We start from the raw sequence: 21,364 nt of genomic DNA, 5'->3' as shown, positions 1-21,364 counted from the left end.
AGAGTAAAAACAACAGGGTTGTGGTGATGGGAGACTTCAACTTCCCCAATATTGACTGGGACTCACTTAGTGCCAGGGGCTTAGACGGGGCAGAGTTTGTAAGGAGCATCCAGGAGGGCTTCTTAAAACAATATGTAGACAGTCCAACTAGGGAAGGGGCGGCACTGGACCTGGTATTGGGGAATGAGCCCGGCCAGGTGGTAGATGTTTCAGTAGGGGAGCATTTCGGTAACAGTGACCACAATTCAGTAAGTTTTAAAGTACTGGTGGACAAGGATAAGAGTGGTCCTAGGATGAATGTGCTAAATTGGGGGAAGGCTAATTACAACAATATTAGGCAGGAACTGAAGAACATAGATTGGGGGCGGATGTTTGAGGGCAAATCAACATCTGACATGTGGGAGGCTTTCAAGTGTCAGTTGAAAGGAATTCAGGACCGGCATGTTCTTGTGAGGAAGAAGGATAAATACGGCAATTTTTGGGAACCTTGGATAACGAGAGATATTGTAGGCCTCGTCAAAAAGAAAAAGGAGGCATTTGTCAGGGCTAAAAGGCTGGGAACAGACGAAGCCTGCGTGGAATATAAGGAAAGTAGGAAGGAACTTAAGCAAGGAGTCAGGAGGGCTAGAAGGGGTCCCGAAAAGTCATTGGCAAATAGGGTTAAGGAAAATCCCAAGGCTTTTTACACGTACATAAAAAGCAAGAGGGTAGCCAGGGAAAGGGTTGGCCCACTGAAGGATAGGCAAGGGAATCTATGTGTGGAGCCAGAGGAAATGGGCGAGGTACTAAATGAATACTTTGCATCAGTATTCACCAAAGAGAAGAAATTGGTAGATGTTGAGTCTGGAGAAGGGTGTGTAGATAGCCTGGGTCACATTGAGATCCAAAAAGACGAGGTGTTGGGTGTCTTAAAAAATATTAAGGTAGTTAAGTCCCCAGGGCCTGATGGGATCTACCCCAGAATACTGAAGGAGCCTGGAGAGGAAATTGCTGAGGCCTTGACAGAAATCTTTGGATCCTCACTGTTTTCAGGGGATGTCCCGGAGGACTGGAGAATAGCCAATGTTGTTCCTCTGTTTAAGAAGGGTAGCAAGGATAATCCAGGGAACTACAGGCCGGTGAGCCTTACTTCAGTGGTAGGGAAATTACTGGAGAGAATTCTTCGAGACAGGATCTACTCCCATTTGGAAGCAAATGGACGTATTAGTGAGAGGCAGCATGGTTTTGTGAAGGGGAGGTCGTGTCTCACTAACTTGATAGAGTTTTTCGAGGAGGTCACTAAGATGATTGATGCAGGTAGGGCAGTGGATGTTGTCTATATGGACTTCAGTAAGGCCCTTGACAGGGTCCCTCATGGTAGACTAGTACAAAAGGTGAAGTCACACGGGATCAGGGGTGAGCTGGCAAGGTGGATACAGAACTGGCTAGGTCATAGAAGGCAGAGAGTAGCAATGGAAGGATGCTTTTCTAATTGGAGGGCTGTGACCAGTGGTGTTCCACAGGGATCAGTGCTGGGACCTTTGCTCTTTGTAGTATATATAAATGATTTGGAGGAAAATGTAACTGGTCTGATTAGTATGTTTGCGGACGACACAAAGGTTGGTGGAATTGCGGATAGCGATGAGGACTGTCAGAGGATACAGCAGGATTTAGATTGTTTGGAGACTTGGGCGGAGAGATGGCAGATGGAGTTTAATCCGGACAAATGTGAGGTAATGCATTTTGGAAGGTCTAATGCAGGTAGGGAATATAGTGAATGGTAGAACCCTCAAGAGTATTGAAAGTCAAAGAGATCTAGGAGTACAGGTCCACAGGTCATTGAAAGGGGCAACACAGGTGGAGAAGGTAGTCAAGAAGGCATACGGCATGCTTGCCTTCATTGGCCGGGGCATTGAGTATAAGAGTTGGCAAGTCATGTTGCAGCTGTATAGAACCTTAGTTAGGCCACACTTGGAGTATAGTGTTCAATTCTGGTCGCTACACTACCAGAAGGATGTGGAAGCTTTAGAGAGGGTGCAGAAGAGATTTACCAGAATGTTGCCTGGTATGGAGGGCATTAGCTACGAGGAGCGGTTGAATAAACTCGGTTTGTTCTCACTGGAACGAAGGAGGTTGAGGGGAGACCTGATAGAGGTCTACAAAATTATGAGGGGCATAGACAGAGTGGATAGTCAGAGGCTTTTCCCCAGGATAGAGGGGTCAATTACTAGGGGGCATAGGTTTAAGGTGAGAGGGGCAAGGTTTAGAGTAGATGTACGAGGCAAGTTTTTTACGCAGAGGGTAGTGGGTGCCTGGAACTCGCTACCGGAGGTGGTGGTGGAAGCAGGGACGATAGTGACATTTAAGGGGCATCTTGACAAATACATGAATAGGATGGGAATAGAGGGATACGGACCCAGGAAGTGTAGAAGATTGTAGTTTAGTCGGGCAGCATGGTCGGCACGGGCTTGGAGGGCTGAAGGGCCTGTTCCTGTGCTGTACATTTCTTTGTTCTTATTTGTGGGAGGTGCTGGGACGGTTTGGGTTCGGGGAGGGGTTGATTGACTGGGTTAGGCTGTTTTATCAGGCCCCAGAGGCTAGTGTAAGGACGAACAGGACGACATCAGATTACTTCAGACTGCACCGTGGGACAAGACAAAGTTGCCCTCTCTCCCCATTGCTGTTCGCGCTGGCCCTAGAGCCGCTGGCAATTGCTTTGAGAGCTTCAAGGGACTGGAAAGGGCTGGTCCGGTTTGGGGGGGGGGGGGGGGGGGGTGATGAAAGAGTGGAACATAAAGCCTCGTTATACGCGGATGACCTGCTGTTATAAGTATCGGACCCAATGGCAGGGATGGACGGTATCATGGAAATCCTGAGGGAATTTGGCCGGTGTTCAGGATATAAATTGAACATGGCAAAGAGCAAGTTGTTCGTAATTCATGGAGGGGGCAGGAGAGTAGGCTGAAGAGGTTGCCATTCAGGCTGGTATAAGAAAGCTTTAGATACTTGGGGATACAGGTGGCACGGGACTGGGGCAGGTTGCATAAGCTCAATCTGCCCCGGCTGGCGGAACAAGTGAGGGAGGAGTTTCGGAGTTGGGATGCGCTCCCGCTGTCACGGGCAGGGAGGGTGCAGGCTGTTAAGATGACGATTCTCCCGAGATTCTTATTCATATTTCAGCGTCTCCCCATTTTCATCCCGAGGTCCTTCTTTAAGAGGCTGAATAAAATTATCCTGTGATTTGTCTGGGCGGGGAAGTCCCCGCGGGTGAGGAAGATGATGCTCGAAAGGAACAGAGGGGAAGGGGGGCAGGCATTGCCGAACTTCAGCAACTACTACTGGGCGGCCAACATAGCAATGATAAGGAAATGGATGGTGGGTACGGGGTCGGTTTGGGAGCGGATGGAGGCTGCTTCGTGCAGGGGCACCAGTTTGGCAGCCTTGGTTATGGCGCCTCTGCCGCTCCCGCCAGCACGGTACTCCACCAGCCCTATAGTGGAGGCGGCTCTGTGGCCAGTGGAAGAGGCATATAGGGGAAGTGAGAGCATCAGTGTGGACCCCAATCTGCGGCAATCACCGATTTGCCCCGGGGAACATGGACTGTGGGTATCAACTGTGGCGGAGGGTGGGTGATCTGTTCCTGGGAGCTTTCAGAGCATGAGGGCGTTGGAGGAGAAGTTTGGGCTGGCAGGAGGAATGACTTTAGATACTTACAGGTGCGGGATTTTTTTGCGCAGACTGGTGCTGTCCTTCCCACGCCTCCTGCCAAAGGGGAGGCAGGACAGGGTAGTTTCCAGGGGAGAGGTAGGTGAGGGTGGAGTCTCAGATATTTACAAAGAACTAATGGGAGCGGAAGATACACAGACTGATGACCTGAAGCTTAAGTGGGAAGAGGAGCTCGGGGGGAGAAGAGAGATGGAGGACGGTATTTGGGCAGAAGCTCTGGGCAGAGTGAACACGACCGCAAGATGCGCCAGGCTCAGTCTGATCCAGTTATGGTCGTGCACTGGGCCCACATGACGGTGGCCCGGATGAGTAAATTCTTCGGGCTGGAGAACAAGTGTGCCAGATGCGCCAGTGGGCCGGTTAATCACTTGCCCATGTTCTGGTCATGCCCTAAACTCAGGGGGTACTGGCAGGGATTCGCAGACATCATGTCCCAGGTTTTGAAAACTGGGGTGGTAATGAGTCCTGAGGTAGCAATCTTTGGGGTGTCAGAGGACCCGGGAGTCCAGGAGGAGAAGGAGGCCGGCGTCTTGGCCTTTGCTTCCCTGGTTGCCCAGCGACGAATACTGTTGGCATGGATGGAATCAAAGCCCCCGAAGACCGAAGTATGGCTTTCGGACATGGTGAGCTTTCTCGGTCTAGAAAAGATTAAGTTCGCCTTGAGGTTCACCATCAGGGTTCGCCCGGAGGTGGCAGCCATTCATTAACTTCTTAGTGGAGAAGTAATTGTCAACGGGGGGCGGGGAGAGGGGGTGGGGCTAGGGTAGAGTAGGGGGTGGTTGAGGCAGGTCCTTGCGAGAATGGAGTTGTGGTTTGCATTATGCGTTATTTGCTTTTCTTTCTGTACAGTACTGTATAATGTAATTGATTTATATGCCAAAAATAACTCAATAAAATTGTTTATGAAAAAAAAAATCTTTTTGATCACACCTAATATTTCTTCCTGTTGTTTGGTATTGATTTAAGGAAAGTAACACTTCTTTTTCAAATATATAAGCGCTGTAATTATGTGCTTTTATGTAATTAAACTTTAATTAGTTCTTAGGAATATCTGCAACCCTAAGTATTGCTTGCGATGGATGGCTCTTCCATTTACCATACTTTCATACATTCCATCTTCCATACCTGACTGCATGCTCTTACAAGTAAACATACTGAGGAAAAAGGATGAAAAATTCTTTACTCCAGGTTTTAATACTTAATCTCTAGGATATTAGTACATGGGACTAGAAATAACCATCTTGTACAAATAAGTAAATAGTTACTTCCACAATACATATCCAAAGCATAATAAAAATCAGTGTGCTACAAACATTCCCTCATTTTACATAGAAAAATAAATAGACACTCTGTACTAGCCACTGTTTGGCCGTATATTTATATTGGTCCTTTTGTATTTAATTGTTCCATAGGCTGCATTAAACAGATGTTGGAGGCAAGAGTTTTTAAATACAATATTTTTACAGCACAATAAATTGTATTATGGTCAAGATACATTTAGGATTATGTGTGGTTTATCACATTGATCCTAAAATGCTTAAGGCTTTGTTTTGGAATATTTGTGCAAGTTAATGAAACTGGTAAAATACTTGTATGCAAAGACACGTTTGATAGAAAACTAAGTTAACAGTTCAGTGCGCAGCAAAATTCAACATTATTCAGAAGATAATTTAAATATCCTCAAGTTTTGTTGAAGTCAAGTGGGGTTAGAGCCCAAAGGATACAGGCAAACTTCGAAAAGAAAACAAATTGGAACAAGAAATTCCATTTTGATACAAAAGTGCATTAGTAGCATTTGTTACAAATGGAAATGTCATCAAATAATTGCTTTGCTTTTCAGGTGACGTGTATTAGATGTCATTTTAAAAAAGGAACTCAAATGCCATAAACATGTGTGCAAAGTAACAGAAAAACAAAGTCTACTGTTAATACATAGTATTCTTCAGATATTACGACGGAAATATTTTTATGAAAAAGTCAGAGAATATCTACATGCAGATATCATTAGCATAGTCAAAAATAATAAGTTAGAGTATCTCAAGTTGCATAGAATAAATCCTCACTGCAGAAGAATATTTTTATAAAAAGGCTAATACAAGTATTAAAAGTAATTTTTCAGAATTTTGGCATGTGTCGGAGATGAAAATTTAAAAAAAAATGAAAATCGCTTGTCACGAGTAGGCTTCAATGAAGTTACTGTGAAAAGCCCCTAGTCGCCACATTCCGGCGCCTGTACGGGGAGGCTGGTACCGGATCTTCATGCGTCTTCGATGTACAGTACTTGTATACAGTCATAATTAACCTTCAGTAAATCACTTCACTACGTAACTAGGCTTTTGCAGCTTTGAAGGTTAATTTGTATAGTAAGTGATTTGAAAAAAATCCAAACTGCACACTCTTACAGATGGCAAGTATTATTTGCTTCAAAATGTTTGACTTATTCTATAGCTTGTACATAATTACACCTAAATTATACATTTTATCAATAAAACTGGTTTCTGCAAGCTCATTTGACAAAGTAAATGCAGAAAATGATAAACTTATTTAAAGTTTCAGAAATATAAAAAAGCTATGTTTTGTTTTCGCCAGGTCCACAAAAGCACCAAAAAATCTGTCTATTATAGTAGATTCTGTATTTGTTGACTTGTTAAAATAATGCTTTGCTATTTCATATCAGTAAAAATATTTCATGCTATTTTTTGGATTCTTGACAATGTCTTGGAGATTTGGAGTGGGATCTCTGGGAGTGTATCATCATTAACAAGCACAAAAACGCTTGTTTTTATTAACAGTTGATTTTTTTCAACAAAAATGCTCCTTGAACCACACATATTTCAGTTTGAATCTTTTACTCTATTCTCTTGTTGCTGCCACCTCGTTTCATCAACCATTAAATAAAATGGATAAACCTCACAACTTTAAAATATTTTCATTTCCTCCACTACTGCATTTTGTTCTAAGATGTAAGACTAGACTTTAGCTACAATCAATTTCCACCTATCAGCAACTTTTCCTTTAATGGCAATTTGTCAGTTTCTTCTGGTATAAAAATTTAAAAATTCAGTGTATTAAATTCAAAAGGTAATTTTGAAAAAAATAAGACAGACTTTATCTGCTTTAACTTTTTCTCCTGCAATTAATCAACTTTGCGTAACATTTTCATGACAGGAATATTTGAAATGATTCTGTGAAAAGTCGATACAAAAAGATTGAGTAATATAAAAGTTGTGTTAGCGATGTATAAAATACAAGTTTTTGACTGACATGTTTATATGTTTGCACTTCTTTGCTATGCACAGTACTTGAGTCTATACAATACAATAAGGAGCAGTATGACAATTTTTATTTGACAGTGCCCAGCTTCATGAATGACAGATACCCTCTGCTGGACAATGTCTGCAACATCAATTATTCTTCTCAGGCAATTTCAGTTGGAGTGCTTTCTTTTCTGCTTTCTACCCTCCAATTATGCAGTCTTTAAAACCAACTTGTTATCGAGTAGAATTAGGTGCCATGACTATTTTATTCATGGTTTATCTCACTTGTCAAGTCTTTGGATTCAATTGGCGATGTCTTTAAATCCATGTATGCCGAATGGCACACAAAGCAGAACATCTATCCATAGCCTGGAAAAGCAAAATTAAAATGAAACTGATCCTTCAGAAGCTGCATTAATATAATAGTGCATAGCATACAACCCACTTAAATGCACACCATTTTTTTCACTCATTTACCAAACACAAAACGTATTCCTAAATTTGTCAGACACATTGAAATGCCCTGGTGTATAATACATTCAGAGTTTAAAACAATTTCACATTCTGACAAAAGATCATCAATGGGTTTCTCTCTCCATGCCTATGTTACCGGACGTTTCCAGCATATTCTGTTTGTATTTGAACATTTTCATAGTTGGTCCATGGAGTTGTTAAAGCTTATGATATTTCAGAATAGTAAGGTAAACACTTTAGAACAGACACAGACCAGGGCGTAGATTCAAGCCCTGTTCCACCTAATAAAGATTAACACTTGATTGTAAAATTGCAGAACTGAAGGGTGATGGCAGATGGCTGCTTTCTATCCTGGGTCCCTTATTGTTTATCATTTATATAAATTACATAGATGTCTATATGGAGGGTAGGATCAGTAAGTTTGCGGATGACACAAAGATTGGTCGGGTGGTTAACAGTGAGGTTGAGTGTCTTGGGTTACAGGAAGATATAGACAGGATAGTCAAATGGGCGGATAAGTGGCAGATGGAATTTAACCCTGAAAAGTGACAGGTGGTACACATTGGAAGGAGTCATTTGACAAGGAAGTATTCAATGAATGGCCTGGCATTGAGAAGTTCCGAGTAATAAAGGGATCTTGGCTTGTTTTTGTTGATAGATCTGTGCAGGCAGAAGGGCAGGTTAATAGGGCGGTGAAAAAGGCATATGGGCTACTTGCCTTTATCAACTGAGACATAGATTACAAAAGCAGGGAGGTCATGTTGAAGTTATATAGAGCTTTGGTGAGCCACAATTCTGGTCACCACACTATAGGAAGGATGTGATTGCACTGGAGGGGGTGCAGAGGCGATTCACCAAGATGTTGCCGGGGATGGAACATTTAAGTTATGAAGTTATGAAGAGAGGTTGGATAGGCTTGGGCTGTTTTCGCTGGAGAGAGAAGACTGATGGGCGACCAGATGAGGCTCAGGGACAGGGTGGATAGGTAGCTGTTCCCCTTAGTTGAAGGGTTAGTTACAAGGGGACACAAGTTCAAGGTCAGGGTGTTTAGGGGGGGGGGGGGGGCTTGAGGAAAAAACTTTTTTTATCCAGAGGGTGGTGACAGTCTGGAATGCACTGCCTGGGTGGGTGGTAGAGGCAGGTTCCCTCACATCCTTTAAAAAGTACCTGGATGAGCACTTGGCACGTTATAAATTCAAGGCTATGGGCCAAGTTCTGGCAAATGGGATTAGGTAGGCAGGTCAGGTATTTTTCATGCGTTGGTGCAGATTGATGGGCCGAAGGTCTTCTTCTGCGCGTTACATTATTCTGTGATTCTGAGGAAAGGAGCTTCTCTCCTAAGGACTTTGTGAATAAATCTGTAAGCCACTGAGTGTTAACTGTATTAATAAGTCACATTCGATCTGTGTGTGGATTTTGCTTAATTGAAATTTTGGGAATCGATGGGAAAGTGAGCTGAAAGACCCGTTTTCTATTTTTTAAGAAATGTTTAACTGTTTATTGAAAAGCTGTTTTTCCTTGGGTGTTAATGGGATAAATCCTGTGTTAATAATAAAGTTTACTATAATATAAAAGTTCCCGAAGTTGTCTGTGGAATCACCCTGGAGTGGAGTATCCTTTCCTCTCAGTTTACAAATTGAAAAATGGTTGGGGGTCTTGTTCCGTTTAGTTAATATAAATTGGGGTCTGGTCCAGGCCCAACATGACTGACCACCATCCCCGCCCTCTATTCTCTCAGGCTTCCTGAACTACATGTTAGTGTCTGCCTGTTGCTCCCTCCACCTCAGGATTGCTGGATTCCCCTCCTCCAAATCCAGCCTCAGAATGCCATCGCTGCCTATGGACCCTACTTCGAACAAAGCCCCTCCCCTCCACCCAGAGTCGAGCTCAAGTACTGCTGCCATCCGTCCAGACCTGGCATTCCCCCAGTGCATGATGACCCAACCCCAAACACCTACATGCCGAAGCCGGATAACTCTCAGAGATTGTAGGCCAGTGCTCTCCCTTGCGGTTGAGTGTCTGCACATGCACACCACACCATCTCTCGAGTGCGCATGCCCATACACCGAAGATGTAAGGGCAGCAGCAAGAGAAGGCCTTGAGAGCAAAAGCCAAATTCTGGAATAATCTCAGAAAATCTTGGATGGTTGATCACCCTGGTAATTTCTGCCAAATGTGTTATTTGTTGTGATTTGGCTGTAGTGTTGCTTCTAGTGAAACATAAAATAGCCTAACTCACTACTACACACTGGCATTCTATTTCTGTTTATATTCCATTTCCTTATTTGGGATATTAACGTTGACATTCATTCAAAAAAATAGACTTGCATATAGCACTCCCCATGACCATCTCAGAGCACTTTACAGTCAATTAAGTAATTTTGAAGTCTAGTCATGTTGTAATGCAGGAAATATGGCAGCCAATTCTTACACTAACAGCAATATCAATGGGATTAAAAGCAAGATACTGCAGATGATACAGATTTGAAATAAAAACAAAGTGCTGGAAGAACTCAGCAGATCTGGCAGTGTCCATGAAGAGGGAAACAAGAGTTAATGCTTCAAGTGCAATTTGACTGGTTCAGAACTCAATGAGATTAGTTTGTTTTTTTGATGTTTGACCAAGGGTGAAATATTGACCAGGACACCAGGAATAACCTCACTGCTCTTCTTCAAATAATGCCATGGGAATTTATTTTCGGTTTGAGAGAGCAGACGGAGCCTGGGCTTAACATATCACCTGAAAGACGGCTTGACAGTGTAGTGTTCTGTCCAGTATGCACTAGAATGCCATCTTGATTTTTGTGCTCAAGTCCCAGAGTGAAACTTAAACCTGTCACTTTGACTCAGAATTGACTGTGTTAACAATTGACACTGCAACTGACACAAGGTTAAAAAAAAAATTAATTTACACTTGTTCAGTATTAGCTAGATTAAATTTCAAATGTTTATAAAATGCAACATATATTAAATTTCCTGACTTGTGTTTATCATATCTCTGTCTTTGTACCAGCACTGATTAATCCGCCTGGTATTTGCGGCTAAATGGAAACTCTCAACCGTTAAGAAAAATCTGATTGATGCAATGCATAATGTTACCAAAAGTTGTAACCTGGAAATTAAGGCAGTTTTATGGAATTTGACAGGATTCATAAAATGGATGCTGCAATTACTTGTATTAATGGGTGAACAGTTGATTCACAGCTCCCGTGTTTCAATTTATAAAAGGCTATTTTCAAGTAGAATTAGTTGAAGGAATGATGCAATATTATATGACATGCATCACAGCTTCACATTTCAAAGCACTTAAAGAAAATTTGGTATCAAAAACAAAACTGATATGCAGTTTAGATACGAGGTCACTTTTGGGAGCTGAACCAGACTGTTTGCAACATTCCCATGGTGGCACAGTGGTTAGCACTGTTGCCTCACAGTGGCAGGGACCCGGGTTTGATTCTGGTCTCAGGTCACTCTCTATGTGGAGTTTGCACATTCTCCCCGTGTCTGCGTAGTTTCCTCCGTGTGTCCGGTTTCCTCTCAGTCCAAAGATGCACAGGTTAGGTGGATAGGCCATGCTAAATTGCCCCTTAAGTGTCCAAAGGTTGGTTGGGGGAGTGGGCCTAGTTAAGGTGCTCTTTCAGAGGGTCGATGTAGACTCGATGGGCCGGATGATATCCTTGTGCACTGTAGGGATTCTATATCCTCTGCATCAAAGGCCATCTTCTTCCAACCCCATAATATCACCTGTCTCTAACACAAACTCAGCCAGATTTGTTACCTGCAGACTCACCTTCTCCAAAGCTCTCCAGGCTGATTTCTTACATTCAGCGCTCAATAGACTTAAAACTCCTCAAAAGCTGCCTATAACCGAACCTGTACCTCTTCACCATCACCTCAGTTCCTGACCTACCGTGAATAGTTGTGGTCCCAACACTGACCCCTGCAGAACACCGGCTGCCATCCTGAAATAGACCCCTTTATCCCCACTCTCTGCCTTCTACCAGTCAGTCAATCCTCTATCCATGCCAGTACTTTGCCCCCAATACCAAGGGCTATTATCTTAATTAGCAGCCCTCTGTACGCCACCTCGTCGAAGGCCTTCTGGAAATCCAAATAGATTATGTCCATAACGTCCATGTTATCTCAAAGAATTCGAACAGATGTGTCAGGCATGATCTCCCCTTAACAAAGCTATGCTGACTCAGCCCTATTTTACAATGCACTTCCAAGTACTCCACAATCCCATCCTTCATAATGGACTCATAGAATCCCTAAAGTGCAGGAGGCCATTCGGCCCAACCAGTCTGCACCAACCCACTGAAAGATCACCCTACCTAGCCCATTCTCCCCACCCCATCCCTGTAACCCCACCTACCCTGCACATCCGTGAACAAGGAGGGGAAATTTGACCATGGCCAATCCACCTAACCTGTACATCTTTGGACTGTGGGGTGAAACCGGTGCACCGGGAGGAAACCCATGCAGACACGGGGAGAACGTTGAAACTTCACACAGTCACCCAAGATCGGAATTGAACCCGGGTCCCCGCGTTGTGAGGCAACAGTGCTAACCACTATGCCACCGTGCCGCCCCAAAATCGTACCAACAACTGAAGTCCGGCTAACCCGCCTATAATTTCTGGTCTTCTGTCTCCCTCCCCTCTTAAATAGAGGTGTTCATTCGCCATTTTCCAGTCCTCTGGGACCCTCCCCAACTCCAGTGATTCCTGAAAGATCACCACCAATCCTCCCTAATCTCCTCAGCTATCTCCCTTCAGAATCCTGGGGCGCTGTCCATTCAGTCCGAGTGATTTATCCACCTTCAGACCTTTCAGTTTCCCCAGAACCTTCTCTTTAGTGATGGCCATTACACTCACATCTGCCCCGACTCTCTGGTATACAACTGGTATCTTCCACTGTGAAGACTGATGCGAAGTACCTATTCAGTTCCTCTGCCATTTCTTTGTTTCCCATTACTATATCTCCAGCTTCATTTTACAGTGGTCCAATGTCCATTCTTGGCACTCTCTTACCTTTTATATATCGAAAAATACATCATGCAATTTTCATTTATGTTACTCGCTAGCTTACACTCACGTATTTCCTCTTCTCCCTCTATTACTTTTTTAGTTGTCCTCTGCTTGTTCGAGACTTGACTATTCTAATCAACTCCAGACCAGCCTCTACTCTTCCAACCTCCATAAACTTGAACTCATCAAAACTCTGCTGTCCATATCTTAACTTGCACTAAGTTCTGTTTGCCCAATACACCTATCCTCATTTACCTATGTTGGCTCCCAATCTAGCATCATCTCAATTTTTAAATTCTCATTTTCAAATCCCTCCACAACAATTTCCCTCTATTATATAAATTTCTCCAGCTCTGCGAGATCTCTATAGTCCCACTCTAGCATCTTGCGCCGCGCTGATTGCAATCTCAGCCATGAACGGACATGCCTTCAGCTGCTTGGATCCTCTCCTCTGGGAAGACCTCCCCAAACCTCTCTGCCCCTCTCTTTCTTTAAGACATATCTTAAAACCTACATATTGTGAAACCTCTGCATCACTTAATATTTTCTTAGGTGGCTTCATGCCTAAATTTCCTTTGATGTACTCCTGTAAATACAAGTTGTTGCCATCTGAGATGTACGAGACAACTTTTTAAATTCAGCTACAATTCCTATTCAGAAAGCTTTTGAACATTCACTGAGCTGTGAGTTTTCCTCCATCTCAAACATTTTTTGCAAACTTATTTTATGGATATGATGTATTCACAATCTAGAAAACTAATTCCGGTCTGCAATCTTTCTAACTAAATTATACCTAATTAATTAAATTAAGGAATATTCCTATATAGTGGGCAGCACGGTAGCACAAGTGGAAAGCACTGTGGCTTCACAGAGCCAGGGTCCCAGGTTCGATCCCCCGCTGGGCCACTGTCTGTACGGAGTCTGCACGATCTTCTCGTGTTGGCGTGGGTTTCCTCCTGGTGTTCCGGTTTCCTCCCAGTCCAAAGACGTGCAGATTAGGTGGATTGGCCATGATAAATTACTCTTAGTGACCAAAAAGGTTATTGGGTTACAGGGATAGGGTGGAAGTGAGGGCTTAAGCGGGTCGGTGCAGACTCGATGGGCCGAATGGTCTCACTCTGCACTGTATGTTCTATATATTCAGACTATACTTAATAGCTATAAAACATTGGAAATACTTTGCAGATTGAACATTATCTGAAGGAGAAATGGGTGTTAATATTTCAGGAACTCAACAGTTGTTTAACTAGTTTTAATTGTTAGACCCAACACACCTTAAAAGGGACTTCCTGCTTCCTCCTCGGATTCATTAGCTTTCATATCTGCAAAGTAGAGTTTAGGTCGCTCATGGTATTTGACTCTGTAAGTATCAGTCATGCAACTATCCACAGAAAAATAGGTTGTTGGAGCAACATGTTTATCCAGACCTGAAGCAGCACTGTTTTCAAGCTTTGCAGAATCACCAGGTCTATCATGTGATAACTCATAATCTGTGGTTTCTGCAGGACTTGAAACCTGTCCTCGATCAAAAATCCTTTTCGGCACCTCATTCAGCGGCACCGTTGCATCATCTGTAAACTTAGATTTTACACATGCAGCCACTTTAGTCAAAATAGAAATATTTTCCTTTTGCTCCCTTAGTTCATCTACTGGTTTGACAAGATTGCTGTGCAAACTTGATTGGGCTCTCCGATTATACATCTTTGGAGGCAGAGGTGGTGGTGATGAAATTTCTTGATGAGCAGCTTCTAGGACGTGATCTCTTATTCCACAACCATGGCATGAGCCTAGTACCCCAGACTGATTGAACTGAGAATTACCAGAGGAACGGCTTGTTGGATGCAAATGCACCGGTGACATAGATGGTGATGCTGCTGCATTTATTTCCACATGCTGAGACTGGGAAGGAAATCCACGATCTGCAGAATTAAGTGAAATTTGAAAATTGTGACCAGAATTTTCCCCATAAGCAACCTTCTTCAAGTCCTTGCATGGAAATGTATGGTCACATGGCACAGATATATCTTCGCTGTTGTACTTGGCTGAAATATTTGGGGTAGGTTTGGCTGTGGAGGGGTGTTTCACTTGCTGCTGTGGTAGATTTGCATTTTCCTTACTGTACTTGTGGTTCGGTAAGTTCATTCCTGATGACTCTTGGAACAAAGTCTTTTGTTTAGGGAATGGAGCCGATTTCCTGGCTCTTTCTAATGAAGGTGATACTTGTCCTTTACCAAACCTGTCCGTACCTGACTGTGATCTAAAAATAAAATAAAATAAGGTTAACTTAACGTTGCAAGTTCAAATTCTCCCTCAGTATGTTCAAAATATTCCTCGCTAGAAATGTTTAAAATTGAATTTCTTACTTGAACGTACGGCATTACCTTTGCACATTAGGTCCTTCAACAATATAATCTTTTGATTTGGTTGCTCTTTCTTGTAGTTCAGCTGTAATTGAAGAGGAGCAATTTTGTTAGTTCACATAACTAACTGCACACAGTCACTAGATCTTACTCTTATCGTGCAATCAGAATAAATACTTAACTGTTCTGGATACTAAACATTCAGAAACCAAACTGACAATTGTAAGATGCTTGCAGATATCATCATTTGTGTAGCTGTGAATGGATTAAACGTTTGCAAAAGCATAGAAAATGTACTCTCCCCAGGAAAACGAAAGATATCAGAAGTTATCTTTTGAAAAACATGAATGCTTTCTTGCCCCAGATAGGAACAGAATTCATCACACACCATTTGGCCTTTTTTCGACAATGCTTGGACTGCTGTTACAATATTATTTCCCTGCTCTCTTGCCAGGCTATCCTATTTTTTAAGCCTATATCTTTTATATTCTTAATTTTTAAATAATCGTGTCCAGCATTGTTAAATGTTATAACCAATTTAGCATGTATCAGCACTTCTGGAACAGTATTTCCTATTCCAATACTCTGTGATAATCCTTTAATGCATCCAACGTTTCGCATAATTAAAACCACTCATCTAATTCTTTTATAATTTGCTTACCGTGGCTACTCAGTTAGTCATTTTAAACATCTTCATTACATCCTCTCAAATTTTCTTTGTTTGAAGGAATCAAACCATGGCAATTCCAAATTAGTGTTATTTAAAAAAAATAATAACTTTCTCACAGGATATGGGCAACTTTGGCAAGGCTGCATTTTTATTGCCCTGAAAAGTGGATGGTGGTCCTGGATTCAACAACATAGTGTGGACTAGACAAACTAGTTGTGTTTTTCAGCGCATACCTGAGTGTCACTTTTTTCTGGTAGTAGCCACACATTTCAAGGTTTTGTATAACTTCAATGTCACAACTTGGCATCATGGATTTGAACTCTTAAATTCTGGTTTTCAAATCCAGTACAATAACCAAGTCCTTAATAACTTAGATCCCTCATCGGTCATGACCTTGGTAAAGTTGTGCAGTTTACTCTAGAACTATCACAGCTCTCCTTTGGTGTGATAATGTTAACATTTTGCAGTATTCCAGATGTGGCACAGATTCAAGATGATTTTTTTTTTTAAAAAAAGGAACCAGGAGCCATTGCAAAGCAATAGGTACAAGGCTGATGGAGGAGCAGACAGCAAGGTTCTGGATGAACTGAAGTTTACAGGGATGGGGAGAGGAAAAAAGACTTGTATTTATATGGTGTCTTCCAAGACCACAGCACCCCAAACTGCTTTATAGCCAATTAAGTATTTCTTAAGTGCACTCACCGTTGTAATGTAGGAAAAGCGCCAGCCAACTTGTGCACAACAAATACCCACAAACAGCAATTTGATAATGACTAGATAGTCTGTTTAATTGTTGAGTGTCAAAGAATCCCTACAGTGCAAGCAGAAAGCCATTCTGCCCATCGACTCTGCACCGATCCTCTGAAAGAGCACCCTACCTAGGGTCACTACCCTGCCCCATCCCCGTAACCCCACCTAACCTGTACATCCTTGGACAATTTAGCATGGCTAATCCACCGAACCTACACATCTTTGGACTGTGGGAGGAAGCCGGAGTACCCAGTGGAACCCCACGCAGACAAGGGGAGGAAGTGCAAACTCCACACAGTCATCAAGGCCAGAATTGAACCCAGGTCCCCTACGCTGTAAGGCAGCTGTGCTGCCCCCATTGATTTCAGGGATAAATAATTGGCAGGACAGCAGGGGTAACACCCCTTCTTAATGGGTGTTTATTGAGACATTAAATGCAACTATCATTTGACCAACTACATAATTCCAATCAAAGTAGTCAGAATATTATTTTATCCAATTACTTGTGTAAAGTAACCCAAGATGTGGTTAATTAGTTCTTTCCTATTTACTGCACGTACCCATCAGCTGTCTTATTTCACAAGTGTCTACCTGGATATTTGAAAAGCAGTATCTTAAAGTTTACTACCTATCGCCGGCAACAATCATCTCACTTTTTCAGTTTATTCCAATAACAATTCAGAAATACGGATTCCAAAATATCTTGGGGAAGGGAGGAAAAGACATTAAAAAATTCTCCCCCTCCCACAATCTCAGTATACATATCTGTTTAAAATACATAGCAGCTGCACAATGAGCTCCCATGGCAGATTGTCTTTATTTACTTATCCAAATGAGTGACCTCAGTGGGCGTGATTCAGTGGACAAAAATAAAGTCCATTTTTGTGTGCGTTTGGCAGGGTGTTAATCACCCCGCTATTCAATGGCAGTTTGCCATTTTGTTTGGCCTCAGGAAGTTTCTCCCCGCTGAGGCCACACTTCAGTTCATTTCCTGAACGGCTCTCACAGACCACCCTCCATAACCTTGTCAAGGCCCCAACGAACCCCACCCTGTGGCCAAGGCCCCCCGTCCGCCCCTGGGCCTGATCCCTGACACGGCGAGTCTGACACTCTGGTTGTGTCTTGCAGCACTGTTAGGGTGCTCGGACGGCATTGCCACGATGCCTGGGCAGCACTGTCACAGTGCCCATGTGCCAAGGGGAGTGCTGGGGTACTATTCTGCCCTGACCATTCGGGGGTCTCTGATGGCCTGCAAGAACCCCCCCCCCCAAAAAACATTTGTGGAAACAAGTCCTCAGTGTTCCGGGATTCATCTGGCACGGCCAGATCACGATGGGTGTAACACAATCGATGAATTGCACCTGTAATATTCATAAATATGGGACAAGAAATGTAATTTCTAATATTACTTTGATTCCATTGCCACTCATGTGACTCCACTCATTTTCTTTAGAAAAATCAGAATTATTTTGCCGTACAGATATGAAGCTTTGAGGTGCAGCAATTTGAAGGCCTAATTATATGCCCAAGCCACAAGATTGGTTGTGATTTGTTTTATCAGGAAATCTGGTATCCTTTATGTTTCTGGCAATATGCTAAGGAGCCCCCACAACTTGATCTTATGCCCCTTCTGCAGATGAAGTCTACATTGGAAACTCAAGGGATTTCTGGAAATAAAATTCTAATTGACACCAGAGAAAATTCCAAAAAGGTTTAAACTTAAAATAAAAGCAACAGAGAGAACAGGTTTTAGGAACACTGGTGTTAATTTGGCTCATTTCCCAACCCATTGTTGAGTTGAGCAGATTTTGCCTTCCTTCATCCACAGTGTATGCTCAAAGCTTATCCTTCCTCTAAAGCATCATGGGCAGGTGTTAGTGTAACCATTACTAGGCAGGATTAAGCTATATGTGGGTTTGTGCTGAACTAAGTCACAATCAACTTTAGAATTGTTTCTCAACCCATTTAAGTCTTTATTTTTTGCTATTGCAAACATCAAGTATAAACAGGGAAATTAGACAAGAACAGATTCGCAAGTGTCATACTGGCATAGAAAGGGAGCATTCAGCGCATTGAATCCATGTCAGCTCGCTGTAGAGCAATTCAGTCAGCCCCATTCCCCACTGTACCATCGTAGCCCTGCAAGTTTATTTTCTTTGAGTTTCCGCCAATTTCCTTTGAAAATCATTGAGCTTTTCCGCATCCACCATCACTCTTGTAGTACGCATATTCCATGTCATTATCATTCACTGAAGAATCACAAGTTCTTCCTCTCATTAGCCCTGTATCTCTTGCCCAAACTTTAAATCTGTGTCTCCTAGTCCTTGCACCAGTTAATGGAGACAATTATATTTGATCTACCTCAACTAAACCAGCTATAATCTTATACGCCTCTATTAAGCTTCCCCTCAAGTTTTTTTGTTTCGAGGAGAACACCAGTTTCCCCAACCTAACCGTGTAGCTAAAATCCTTCATCCTGGAACCATTCTGGTAAATTTCCTCTGCACCCTCTCAAGGTATCATTCCTAAAACGTGGTGCTATTCACACAAATAGCAATGCGATAAATTGCCAGATGTTTTTTGCAGGATGAACACATCGTGAGAACTCCCATAATACCTTGAGATCTTTTAAGTCTACGCAGGAGAGAAGGAGCCTCAATTTATTGTAGAAACTGAAAGCCAGTAGCTCGGAAAATGGAACACTGCCTCAGTACAGCACGTAAGTGAGGTCCTGCTGACTGAAGCAGTGACAATTGGAACATTCAACTAAGGCTGGCAATTGGTGAATACACTCGGAACATTCCTAATGCTATTTAGGAAAAAATATATTGGCTTAATGCATTTTTGTTGCATACGGATTTAATTTTAAGACTGCACACCATTCCAGCCCTTAAGAGGAAATATTACCCCATGCAACAATGTATTTTATATATATCTCAAAGCTAACTTTACAATTTCAGGTATGAAAAATGCTCTGAGCTGCAGTGCTACCAACAGGAAAAACCTGCTCTGTCATATGATACTGCAGCTGCAATAAAAACTTTCACAATGGTGGATGACAGCTAGCAGCAGGGGGTAAAACATAAACAAAGCTTTAAAAAAATCGACATGAAATACATTTCAGCATGCATCCAATGCACTCTCACTTTGTAAATGTATTAAAATCTCCAAAACCATACAACATTTAAAAAATTGAATTTTTAATTTTCATTGGCATGCAATCTGGTGCATCCAGAATCCTCAGCAATCTGCATACAATCGTGGACACAAGCCTGCTATGTCTCTATGCCATTCACAGTCAAGAAAATTGAGCCTTGCTGTAGAATGAAGCATGGTTTAAAAATGCCAGACATAATGGATGAGGATAGTATATCTCTCAAGCTATTTAATTTTTTAAAAAGGCAACTTACTATCACTATGAAATAGTATTTTGCATGTGATAGAAGAACAATAAAACAATTTCACAACTGTAAATGGATTTAGACAGGCTAGTATGACTTGTTTAATCAGTTTAAAACTAGAACAAAATAGTATAGGAATGTTTTTGACTCTCTTGCTATGTGTAATGATCATTAACAACATTAAGACATAACTCAAGAGTTCATTATTTTTACTTGACTAAAAGTAAAACTATTCAAGGTGTTATCATCACGCTGTAAGCAAGACTAAGGTAAGGCTACTGGTGAAACAAGTAAACAAATCTAGGAAAATGTGAATGTTCCGAGGGATAAATATCCATTCATTTATTAGATTAACAAAAGTGAATCTTGGTCTTCTGATCAGTCATTCATAAAGTAGCCAATCACTCTGGAGCTTCCATCAACACCACCAAATACAAGATTGCATCACAAGTGCATTTGATTGCAAATTGCAATAGGTGATTTTAACCATTTAAACTAATTGAGGACACGGCACAACTTTGGACTAATTTTAAAACAGAACAGGAAAATTGCTACTAAATGGTCCACCTGCTACCATTCTGGCTGTCACATGATACAACAATAATGCAATTAGTCAAAGGATACGATGTAAAAAAAATGAAAACAGCAATTCCGAGGCTTAATGCTCTCAGTCAGAAAATGACTATTTTATTGAAGAAACTTTGACTAAATAATATAATAATAATCTTTATTGTCACAAGTAGGCTTACATTAACACTGCAATGAAGCTACTGTGAAAATCCCCGAGTCGCCACATTCCGGTGCCTGTTCGGGTACACAGAGGGAGAATTCAGAATGTCCAAATTACCTATCAGCAAGTCTTTCGGGACTCGTGGGACGAAACCCACGCAGACACTGGGGGAACGTGCAGATTCCGCACAGACAGTGACCCAAGCCAGGAATCGAGCCTGGGACCCTGACACCGTGAAACAACAGTGCTAACCACTGTGCTACCGTACCTCCCATAGTTGCAATAGTGAACAAGCCTCTAAATTAAAGATGCATGTTATATCAGTTAAACTGCGATTGTTGATCTAGAGCTAAAAAAATAACAAACTGCAAACCAAATGAAATTCAAAAACAAGAAAAGCTACACTGATTATCAGTTTGGATACTGGTCAGCCCTTGAATACAGCCACCGTGCAATATAGCCTCCTGCAACCAGATTCCCTTTTCATGACGCATTTGGTACAAGGACAGCTGCAATAAGGCTCAGCAACACATCTCACAATCTACCAGACGCAGGATGATCTCAAGAGTAGAGCATTTGATTCCATGCTATTCCAAAAGCTACAGTGACTGCAGTTCACAGGAATTTGTCGTATGTGAAACACTTTGGGATGTTTGAAACAAGATACGCTACAAATGAAGTTAAAAAAATATATATTCCAGAGGAATAATTTAACAGAACCGGTTACTTCACAAAAATGGTCTATAGAGATAAGTAATTGAAAAACAATAATTACTGAAAACTAGCAAAAGGGGATTTTTAAAATTTGACATAGAACTGATTAAAGTTGTTTAATTGCACAATAAAATTAGACAGAACATATTTTAAAATTTACACTTCCTATTGAATAGATTAAATACACTTTATGATTAGATGATGGTGCAATAAGGGAGGGATTTAAAAACTAGAATTAAAATGAAAACAGGTTCAGGAATGTTGACAAGCTAAT

General features: G+C 41.9%; 1 protein-coding gene across 2 annotated transcripts in view; it reads right to left on the bottom strand.

Annotated features, from left to right (window-relative positions):
* Positions 1–4,867: 4,867 nt before the first annotated feature.
* LOC140408670 (inactive ubiquitin carboxyl-terminal hydrolase 53-like) overlaps positions 4,868–21,364 on the bottom strand; it is a 212,925-nt gene continuing 196,428 nt past the window's right edge. For both annotated transcript variants that reach the window (XM_072496188.1, XM_072496187.1), the window contains 3 exons: positions 14,847–14,910; positions 13,740–14,722; positions 4,868–7,331 (listed from right to left, as the gene is read on the bottom strand). In XM_072496188.1, coding sequence (XP_072352289.1) covers positions 13,741–14,722; positions 14,847–14,910 — 1,046 coding nt within the window. In that variant the 3' untranslated portion in view covers positions 4,868–7,331; position 13,740. The remainder of the gene's footprint in view (positions 7,332–13,739; positions 14,723–14,846; positions 14,911–21,364) is intronic.

This window comes from Scyliorhinus torazame, chromosome 3 (genome assembly GCF_047496885.1).
Source record: "Scyliorhinus torazame isolate Kashiwa2021f chromosome 3, sScyTor2.1, whole genome shotgun sequence".
Taxonomy (NCBI): domain Eukaryota; kingdom Metazoa; phylum Chordata; class Chondrichthyes; order Carcharhiniformes; family Scyliorhinidae; genus Scyliorhinus; species Scyliorhinus torazame.
Note: the sequence above shows the minus strand (reverse complement) of the source record. Positions and strands in the feature narration are given on the sequence as shown.